This window comes from Hemitrygon akajei, chromosome 10 (genome assembly GCF_048418815.1).
Source record: "Hemitrygon akajei chromosome 10, sHemAka1.3, whole genome shotgun sequence".
Lineage (NCBI taxonomy): Eukaryota > Metazoa > Chordata > Chondrichthyes > Myliobatiformes > Dasyatidae > Hemitrygon > Hemitrygon akajei.
Window position 1 is genome coordinate 167,227,507 of NC_133133.1, and position 11,742 is coordinate 167,239,248.

Genomic DNA, 11,742 nt, shown 5'->3' on the forward strand with positions numbered 1-11,742 from the left:
ATAATTTTTCATTCAATCAAGTGGAATGCTGTCTTCTGGTTCTATCCTGTTGTAGAAGACACTCCTGCAATGCCTTTAAAAAGCAAACACGGGGAAATCTGCAGATGCTGGAGATTCAAGCAACACACATAAAATGATGGTGGAACACAGCAGGCCAGGCAGCATCTATAGGGAGAAGCACTGTTGACGTTTTGGGCCGAGACCCTTCGTCAGGACTAACCCGATACGTCGACAGTGCTTCTCCCTATAGATGCTGCCTGGCCTGCTGCATTCTACCAGCATTTTATGAGTGTTGCCTGCAATGTCTTCTTTTAATTGACAACTGACATCAGGAATTGCCAGTAACTATACCTTGGTCGATACCTATCTTGTATTTTTCTCTTCATCTGAAGATGAGATATCCAAGAGCTGCATTCACTCCTGAATCTACTGTCCCTTACTTAATCATTCAAAAATGCTGTCTTTTCCTTAGACTTCCTGGTTAATTCCTTTGAATAGGTAGCAGAGCTGGGAATAGTGTGTCCTTTTTGGGAATCTTGTGTAGGGCAGGCCAACTGTTTCTAAATAGCTTGTATTTTCTATCCAAAGACATACTAGTTGGTAGGTTACACAAGTGAATCTGCAGATGCTGGAAATAAATAAAAAACACAAAATGCTGGCAGAACTCAGCAGGCCAGACAGCATCTATGGGAGGAGGTAATAAAGACGTTTCGGGCCGAAACCCTTCATCAGGATTGAAGTAACATGGGATGGTCGAGGGGGGATAAGAAGTGGGGGGAGGGATAAAGTAGAGAGCTGGGAAGTGATAGGCTGGAGGGAAATGGGCTAGGGGGAAGGTGGAGAATTATGGGAAATAAAAGAGAAAGAAAGGTAGGGCTGGAGGGAGAGATTATAGTGAGGGGGGAAAAAGAGAGAGAAAGAGAACCAGACTAAAATGATAGATAGGGATGGGGGTAAGGCTGGGGGGCAGGGGTATCAACGGAGGTCAGTGAGTTGGATGTTCATGCCGGCAGGAAGGAGGCTACCTAGGCGGGAGATAAGGTGTTGCTCCATCGACCTGAGTGTGGCCTCATCTTGACGGTAGAGGAGGCCATGGACGACATGTCGGAGTGGGAGTGGTCTGTGGAATTGAAGTGTGTGGCCACAGGGAGATCCCGCCACTGCTGGAGGCGCCGGCTAGTTGGTAGGTTAATTGGTCATTGTAAATTATTCCATGATTCAGCTAGCTTGAATGGGAGCTTGCTGGGTGGTGCAGCTTGAAGGGCCAGAAAGACCTACTCTGTATTGTATCTCAGTAAATAAATTAATAACTTCAGGGGGAGCTTTTATTTAATTATAATTTGGGACATTAATCCATTTTGAGCATGCACTGTGCACAAGCTTTCAATATTCCATTTGCTCGGTAATTACATTGTTGTAAGAATTTTTAATAGCTAAATAGAAATACACTGCTGTGATTTTGAAGTTGTGCTTGAGTTAGTTTTAATACAATAAACTTTGGTCTGAATGTAATATGAACATTACAACCAGATGTGTATCGTAGATTGAGGTTACAAAAATGTAATATGCATTCAAATGTTAAATTCAATTTGATTACTTAGTCTCTGGTCTCCAAACGGCCACATTCTAATACTACATCACTTAAGCGTCAGCACATCTCAGCTTTGGCTGCTGAGTCATGAATTCAACCCTTATCCCCAAGCCCATCTCTCGCCTGCAGAAATCCTAGCACATTAACTCAAGAGGTATAGCCCTATTCCAATGTTCTTGATGAGAAAGGGTTACTTCTGGTGTCTCAGACAAGGCTAAGTCTACAATCAGTATTATTAACACAGGTTCTCAGATTTATGAAACAAAAGATATTCCGTAGATGCTGGAAAACTTGAGCAACACAGACAAAATGCTGGAAGAACTCAGCAGGTTGACGTGGTGAGTTCCTCCATCATTTTGTGTCTATTTCCCAGATTGATAGTGTTGTTAAAGGACATGTTTGTAAGCACGTTCTCTGCTACCTTTCATTTTCTTCTTCCTCTTCTTTACAGACCCTCAGGAGCAAGGATAATACACCTCCAGTCCATTTTGAGGCTGATGACAAGTCAGAATTCCACTCATTCTCTTTTTTCCCTCTTTCTCAGCTCAATGGTTACGAGCTATTTTTTAATTGGGTTCTTCAGTTTTCTTGTTTTGTGGCCGCCTGTAAGCAAACAAATCTCAAGGGCTATAATTTATACATTCTTTGATAATAAATGTACTTTGGATCTTTGAAGATAGAGTAGACCAGTGGGCAGTTTGTGAGGTGGTGTGTTCTTTCTACTAGGTTTTTTAAAATTTACTTAGAGCAGGAGTTCCCACTACAGACCCCTCAGTTCATAGTAGGGGTCCATGGCATAAAAGAAGTTGGAGATATTGCATGTTAACATGCTCAACAACCCTGCAAAACCCAACTATGCATGTGTCCAATTAACCTACTAACTTGAACATCCTTTAGAATGTGGAAGGAGACCAGAGCATCTGGAGGAAATGTACGTAGTTAAAGGCAGAATGTACAAAGTCCTTACCGACAACAGAGGATTTGAACCTGACTCATTGGCACGATAATAACTTTAGGCTAACCACTGTATCCTGTGAGGCTCATGTGCAGCTGATGCATGTATTTGGAGTTTCATGATACCATCCCATGTGCTTACTTCTCTGCTTTGAGCGGTCATGGCCAAGGACTCCCAGGAGTCCTAGAGGACACTGCATTTTTACAAGGTTGCTTTGTACGATATCTTACAAATTTTCCTGTGTCAGCCTGGTAAGCTCTTCCCATAACATAGCTCAGTGATCCCTGATTAGAATGACATGATTGTCTAAATCTGGGGCTGTCAACCTGGGGTCCATGGACCCCTTGGTTAATGGTAAGGTTCCATGGCATAAGAAGGTTGGAACCCTTGTTTTAAATGCTGCTTTATGATATTATGTTCCTCGGGTGCTGCTGCAATTTTCATTGCACCTCTGCATATATGCACTTGTGCATATGGCAATAAACTCAACTTTAACGTCGAATTCAATTTAAACTATATATTCTGAGATCTTGGAGCTGGGCATGCAAATAAAATGGCCTAACCTCATGACATCGTGATGCACAATATAAATGGAATTCTATCTTTCCTTTCTGCCTCTGATCGAAATCCAGACACAGTCACACGTGATAGACTCAAATGGTTTCTGGTAGTCCGGACATGGATTCATCAACAAAGTAACTGTACTAACAATACCAAATCTGTTTCCTTGTTGACTTTGGCAGTGACCAGGCATATGTAGAACACAAAGTTCACTAGAGTTTCATAAACTCCCTCAATAAGACCAGCTCAAACACAGCACTGTAAATATACAGTAATTCATAAATAATGATCTCTTATTTGTTTTTAACTTTCACATAGAAACTGATACACATTTCACAATCTCCATTCAACCACAGATTGCCCTTATTTAAAACACACAAAATGCTGGAGGTCAGACAACATCTATGGAGTGGATTAAAAGAATAATAACAGTCGATGTTTTAGGCTGAGACCTTTCATCAACTCTGGAAAGGAAGGGGGAGAAGCCAGTGGAAAGAGGTGAGAGGGAGGGGGAGGAGTACAAGCTAGCAGCTGACAAGTGAAACCAGGAGAGGGAGGGTGGGTAGGTGGGGGAGGTGGGATGAAATCAGAAGCTGTGAGGAGATGGGTGGAAGAGGCAAAGGAGTGAAGATGAAGAAATCTAATAGGAAAGGTTTGGGGGGGGTTCCTCCTTCATTTTGTGTGTTTTGATTTCTTGCATCAGCAGAATCTCTTCTGTTTATGATTTACACTTATGTAATGTGGCTTCAAACATCATGAAATGTTATGAATTTTCCCTAAATATACAAGTTTCCTTAGAGTCTGTTTAGATTCTGTGTTGCAAAATAGGAGTGGTTAACATCACTGTTGCGTGAAAGTTCTTTAAGTCATTTGATTTCCATGGATATTGTTCCTACAGGTGAAGTGGCTGGAGGATAATTCACCCACCTTGGAATTTCCAATACTACCTGATTTAGGGCAGGAATTGAATATTGGACACTTTGTTGTCTTCATGTCACCCCCAACTGGGCTGAACCTGTGACTTTGGTGAGGGTATAAATTGACAGCTATTCACACCCACACAATCCAGTTACCTGACAAAAGGTGTACACTGATTGTTTAACAACAATTGTCTGGTCCCTCCAGGGTTCTTCCCTTTGTGGCTGGAAACTCCAAACTGTGGTGAAAAAGATCAAACCCTTCCTTATAGGACCATAAGACCATAAGATATAGGAGCAGAATTAGGCCATTTGGCCCATCGAGTCTGTTCCACCATTTCATCATGGCTTATTCATTTTCTCTGTCAGTCCCATTCTCCTGCCTTCTCCCTGAAACTCTTCATGCCTTGACCAATCATGAATCTATCAACCTCTGCCTTAAATATACCCAATGACTTGGTCTCCACAGCTGCATGTGGCAATGAATTTCAGATTCACCACTCTCTAGCTGAAGAAATTCCTCCTCATCTCTGTTCTAAAAGGACACCCCTTTATTCCAAGGCTGTGTCCTCTGGTCTTAGACTCCCCAACTGTAGGAAGCATCTACTCCACATCCACTCTATCAAGACCTTTCACTATTCAATAGGTTTCAATGAGTTCACCCCTCATTCTTCTGAATTCTAGTCGTAAGCACAATCATAAGCACATGATCCTGCCTTAATATCTTTTCCCAGTAACACTTTACTGTCTTCTCTTTACTGTCTTTTATTGGCAAAGGAAACATTCATCATTTCCCCATATTTTGATCCTTTGTAATCTCATTCCCCACTTCAGCTGTTTTCTTTGACACAAGTCTTTGATTGCCAGTTTGCGAATGGTTCTGACAGATCTGGGTATTCCATTTCATTGTGACTGTTAGAGTTCCACCTGTCTGGATAATAACTAGTGGAAGGAAACAATAAATGATAAAGTCCTATGTTACACAAAGCTCAGAGGTTTGAATCAAAGTATTCCAAAAGATTATGATCTTTGGCCTTGCATTTGTTCTAAATTATTTTCATTGGTTCTTATCTCACTGCATGCAACTACTTTTTCACCATAGTTAATAAAAATAAAGAGAGAACGAATGAAAATTTCTGTAAAGAACACCCCCACACATAAACTTTTACCTGACATTAACGAGTTGCTCACACTTGAAATAACTCTGATATTTTACTAGCGAGCCACATTAATCAATATTGAAAATAATTCTGAAGATGTGTAGCTCAGTGGGTTTATGGTTGGGTTCAGTTGTTCTCCAATCACGGAAATTTACTTGCAAATGTTTCATCACCAAGCGAGGACACGCCATCATATGGTGATGAAACATTCAAGTAAATTGCCAAGATTGGAGACCAACTCAACCCAACCAAAATTAAAAACGTAGAAGAATAGTGTGGGCTTGTTAATAATTCTTGCCAGTTGCTCAGAAAACACCAGACAGCATGAAAAATGTTACACAGAACATGCTTTTGAAGCACAAGTAATGTCAATTACTTAGAGTATTTCTTCATAAGATTTCAATGAATTGTATTCAGTACTGGTTAATGAATACAACACAATATTTCTGCTAACAGAAGGAAATTCATCAAGTATCTGTAGAGGTGGAAACAAGAATATGACTGGTTGCGCTGTATGTTTTAGTTTTAAAACTAAACTAATTCTTAGGCAATACACCAAAGTTAGTGTCAAAGAAAGCAGACAAAATTGTGAGATTTACTTGCCTTCATTAATGCTATTGGTAAATCAGATAACTTGGAAACACAAGAGACTCAGCAGTTGCTGGAAATCCAGAACGACACAAGTAAAATTCTAGAGTGACTCAGCAGGGGCAGGCAGCATCTATGGAGGAACATGCCCTCTTCTCATTGCTACCGTTAGGGAGGAGGTACAGAAGCTTGAAGGCACACACTCAACAATTCAGGGACAGCTCTGCACCTCTGCCATCAGATTTCTGAGAAGAAACTGAATCCATGAACACTATCCCACTAACCCCACAACTTTTCTTTGCACTATTTAACTATTATATATATATATATGTTTACTGTAATTCATAGTTTTTATTATTATGTATTGTAATATACAGCTGCTCCAAAAACAACAAATTTCATGACGTATGACTGTGATACTAAATCTGATCCTGATTCTGAAATGAACAGTTTGACATTTCAGCCCAAGACCCTTCATCAGGGCTGGTGCCTTCAAAAGTTATTTTCTTTGCTAGTCCCTTGTGGGAGTGGAGACTGGGTTTGCAATTCCTAAACTACACTAAAAATACGGAAAGATATTTTCAAATTGTCAACCCATTGAAGGTTGAGGAACACTGTGAATTGCTATTCAGCAGAGCAGATTGGAGCCTAAGTGTGGGGCATCGAAAGCGGATGGCCTTCCATGCAATGAGCAACAAGCTGGAACATCGGAGAGGAAGTGCAGACCTGAACCCACGCACTGTGACGCTGGAATTAGGAAAATAAGTCACTTGGGCAAAGGACCTATAAGTATTGGAATATGATATGCTAAGAAATTACCTTGATAGAGCTTGGCAACTGACAATTTGAAATCCAAAAGCTTCGTATATTGATTTATGTGGTAAGAGTAGGTCTGGCAGTGAAGCATTTTGTTAAAAAGAGGCCAATTTAGACAAATTACTGAGTAGTATTTCCAGCAATCCTTGGGGTCCAGGTATCATTCTAATAAATGTGAACTGCGTGCCCTCATTCTAAAGCTATAATACAATTTCTGTTCCCCTGAGCTCCAGTTATGTTATATCATTGACTGGAAATCATAATCCAGACTGACGTTTCAGTGGAGAGAGCAGGGAATGCTGCATTCTCAGAGATATTGACTGGCAGATGATATTTGAAACAGACGTACTGCCCACCTGCTTTAACCATTGAACCTGTTATGGTGCTGGCTGAAGATTATTAGCTTATCCATCTTGAGTGCTAATCAATACTCCTCCCACAATTGACACTATTAGAAGAAGTGCTCTTCGGACAAGTACATCATAGGTTGAATAAAAGTACATAAAACCACATAAAAGTCACTGTGGTTGAAAATAATTTATTGAATGGTGTGTCTGGGATGCTTCAATGTAAAATGAATTGCTTTTTATAGTTAAATATTATTTATCACATCCCTTTGTGAAAGTACTGATAGTGGATGGGTGGATGTACAACTGTGATGTAAGTGTATGATGTGAACAAGAAGTCTTTAAATCTAGATTTTATAAATATAACTTTCATTGGTGGCATGGCAGCTTAGTGGTTAGCACAATGCTTTACAGTACAGATGACCTGGGTTCAATTCCTACCACTGCCTGTAAGGAGTTTGTACATTCTCCCCGTGACTATGTCAGTTTCCTCCCATAGTCTAAAATGTACCATTTGGTGGGTTAATTGGTTATTGCAAATTGTCCCATGATAAAGCTCGGATTAAATTGGGGGATTGCTGGACAGCGTGGTTTGAAGGGTAGGAGAGGCCTCCTTTGCACTGTGTCTCAATAAATAAATAAATACATAGTTTCCTGAAGTAAAACACAAAAACATTGGCTTTAAGCATAACGCTAAATGCATCAGATGATTTTATTAAAATGGAAATCTTTTATCACTCAGTGTTGAAGCCTCGTATTTGGATATATTGAAACCAGCTTCTAATATACACTTGGTAGCAACTTTACTAGGAAATTTGCTTACTTACTGCCCATTGTGCCACTGCTGTTTTTTTATTAAATTTTTATGAGTTTTTACAATGCAACAAAACAAAAAAAAATAAAAGAAGAGGTTTATACAGTGCAAAACAAACATATCAAAAGTACAGTTCATAACAATTAAGAAAAGCGCCCATAGTAGAATCAATGCCACTGGTGTCTAGCGCAGCAGTGAAGGACCTCCATCTCTGGCGGTGATTAGGGCTTCCTTCATCTTTCAGTAGCTTCCTCATGGTTTTCACTACAGTCAGTCATGCAAGTCCCAGGTGGAGACTCAGGAATGCCATTACACTCAAATGTAGAAGGATTCTTCATTGTTGTCTCCATAACAATCTTATTCTACCAGTCAGGGTTGTCAGCCGTGGGCTGAACCCCCAAACCTGGAGGACCGGTGGACCACTCTTAGTCTGGGCTCTACCCTTTGACCTGTTTGGCATGGATGACCCTAGCAAGAGCCTGACTCCAGTCAACATAATTCTCTAAGTCATTAAGGCACGCAGGCCTCCAGACCTAATGACAGGTTGTGATCCTCTTGGAAGACTAGGTACACCCTGTACCTAATAAAGTGGCCACTGAGTGTAGGTTCGTGGTCTTCTATTGATGAGCCCTTCCATTTCAAGATTTGATGTGTATTCAGAGACAGTCTTCTGCACACCATGGTTGTAATGTGTGGTTATTTGAATTACTGCTGCCTTCCTGTCAGCTTGGAACAATCCAGCTATTCTCCTATGATCTCTCTCATTAATGAGGCATTTTTGCCCACAGAACTTCTACTCACTGGATGTATATTTGCATTCACACCATTCTCTGTAAACTCCAGAGACTATTCTGTGTGAAAACCCCTGAAAATCTATTTGTTTATTTATTTAGAGATACAGTGTGTACGAGGACCTTCTGGCCCAATGAGCCACACTGCCCAGCAACCCCCAACAACCTGATTTAACTCTAACCTAATCCTGCGACAATTTACAATGACCAATTAACTTACCCAGTATGCCTTTGGAGTGTGATAGGAAACTGGAGGACCCAAAGAAGACTCATGCATTCCACGGCATTTCTTCCCTCCGCTAGACTACAGGTCACCCTTGGGCAAGGTGTGGCACCTGCTTAGCACCTGCCACCCACCCACCCCCCTCAAAGTCATGTAAAGTCATGGGAGCAGGTGGTTTATGGTTGTATGAGCAGTGGGTGCATATCACAAGTCCTGGTTATGCGACCATTGACACCCAGCAGACAGTCTCTGAAGGGTATTGATAATGGCTGGAGGCCACCTGTCTTGTAAAGACACTACCCAGAGGAAGGCAATGGCAAACCACCTCTGTAGAAAAGTTTGCCAAGAACAATTATGATCAAGACCATGATCACCCACATCTTGCTACTTGGCACTTAACACTGGACAACAAAGATTTTGCTTCCTGCATATTCTGTGTGTATCTTATAGATTTTGCACTGCTGATCACGAAAATCACCATGAAATTTTACCCATCATGCACAATTTTCTTTAAAGTTGCTCTTATTTGTTAATACAATTCATAATTCAAGTCAACCAAAATGTTGCCCACAATGTAAACTGAAACATTTTCTATCTTGTCCAGGTATGCTTGACCATGCTTAGGCTGGGCGGAAGCTGGGAGGACAGGTTTTAGAAAGGCTATAAATTTCCATGAAAGATTTTGATATTTTAGACAAGTGTTTCCCGGAATAACTGATGCCAAAATTAAGGAAGATCCACAAATCAAACAGGTCATCAATGATGCAGGCAATTTATTTTATTTTATTTTTTTATTGAGATAGAGCATAGAATAGTCCATTCTGGCCCTTCAAGCCATGCCCCCCAGCAATCCCCTGATTTAATCTTACCCTAATCATGGGAGAATTTACAATGTAAATTAAACTACCAACCGGTACATCTTTGGACTGTGGGAGGAAAGTCAGAGCACCTGAAGGAAACCTGTACGGTCTAGGTGAGAACATAGAAACTCCTTACAGGCAGTGACAAGAATTGAACCCTGTCACCTGTACTGTAAAGGGTAGTGCTAACAACTAAGCTACCATGCCACCATGTTCGAAGAACTTGTAGTGGGACCGGGAAGACTTGCATGGAAGGCATACAAGGGAATTTTCTTGGCAACTACGGAGCACCAAACTATGTGAATTGGTTGACAACATGCTTCAAGCCTATAAAGCCATCAGGATTCATGAAGATGTCACCAATGATTCATTTTCTGCATTTCCATTTAGACTTCTTCCCTGCGAATCTTGGCGCTGTCAGTGACAAGCATGGTGAAAGGTTTCACCAAGACATTGTGGTCATGGAGAAAAGATATCAGGGCAACTGGAATCCATCAATGCTGTCTGATTATTGTTGGACACTTAAGCAAGGAGCCTCAGACACTGAGTACAAATGAAAATCATCAACAAAACATTTTTAGCTTAGTTGAACTATTGCAAAATGTTAGCATTGTTATGCAAATAAATGTATTTATTCAATAAAAATTAATTTCTTGTTTCTCCAGATTCCTATGTGATACAAGTAGTCTGAAATGATCATAAACAAAAACAAATTCTGAGGAAGCCACACTTTTGGAAAAAATTGCGGTTCAGTGTAATGAATGAATGAATAAATATTGAAACATGCCATGAAATGCATTCTTTGTGTAAACGTACGATTATGCTGGGGGCAGCCCACAAGTGTCACCAAGTGTCCGGTGCCAACATAGTATGAAGTTAACTTACTAACCCTAGTTGTACATCCTTTGGAATGTGGGAGGAAACCCACGTGCTCACGGGAAGAACCTCTAGACTTACAGAAAACGGTGGGAATTGAATCCTGATCATACGGCTGGCACTGTAAAGTGTAACGGCAACCACAAGACTATCATACTATCCCATTATCCATTTCTGAACTTTCTTTTGTGGTTTAAAACAGACTCTCAGCGGCAGAGTGGAAAGAAACGTGTACCGCCCTTGGTCTTTCTCTACTCCTTCGCCTGTGCAAACCATAGAAGAGATATTGGTCACATCACACCCTTTGCTCTAGACTGCTCATTCCTTCCTTCATTTTTTTATTATCTGTTGCTCTGCTGAAGCAATATATAAAATTTATTTGACATCAATTTGATATTTATTGCTCTGCTTGTTATCTTATCCAGGTCAGTTTGACTAATGCACTCTGCTAATATTCCACACTACACAAGACGTTACTCACATGATTTGTGATCTTCTTATTTGACTGGGAGCATGGCCATCAAGGTGCTAATAAAACTTTCAAAGAGACCATCTTAATCTTCCCATATAAAAACGCAGAGTGATGCCCATGTTTTGAAAGAAGATTGTAAAAACAACGATTATCATAGAAGATACTTCATTTCTTGTTTGATGTATCAGATGTATTTTTATTTAAATAATGGAAAATTAATCTTTTTTCAGTTTGTGCAAGTGCATAACAATTGTGCTTTTAATCTCTATCTACGTGTTAGAAATAGCATTTGGCACTCCTTTTAATATGTATTCTAGTCCACTTCAGGATTTCTTTTTATTCTTTAATTGGTTAGAGCAAGAGCAATATGGATGATTGCAAAAGGTTTGCTTTATTTGTCACATGTAAAATGACACACAAGATGAAATCCATCTTTTGTGGCAATGACCGACACATTCTGAGGATGTGCTGGTGGCCCACAAGAGTCACCGTGCTTCCAGCATTGGTATCGTATGCCCTTAATTTACAAACCCTAATCTGTACATCCTTGGAATGTGGGATAGGACCAAAGAAGCCAGAGGAAGCACGCATGCTGTAAGGAAAATGTTAAATATGATCCCTCCTTGGTCTACAGTGGAAGGTTGTAACGCAATATGGTGTTAGCTTGGAGTGGGATTGTTTTGAGAAAGTACAAGAGAAACAGTCCGCAGGAATGTTTGAGAAAGTTAAGGGAGTACAAGTTTACAGCCCTAAAAGTGGTGAGAAAACATG

At 40.4% G+C, this 11,742-nt stretch overlaps 1 protein-coding gene across 1 annotated transcript in view; it reads left to right on the top strand.

Moving 5' to 3' along the window:
• The window catches only part of alx1 (ALX homeobox 1), an 84,430-nt gene extending 74,062 nt beyond the window's left edge, over positions 1–10,368 (top strand). The window contains exon 4 of the mRNA XM_073059638.1: positions 10,014–10,368. Within this exon, the coding sequence (XP_072915739.1) occupies positions 10,014–10,265 (252 nt within the window). The 3' untranslated portion in view covers positions 10,266–10,368. The remainder of the gene's footprint in view (positions 1–10,013) is intronic.
• Positions 10,369–11,742: the final 1,374 nt, after the last annotated feature.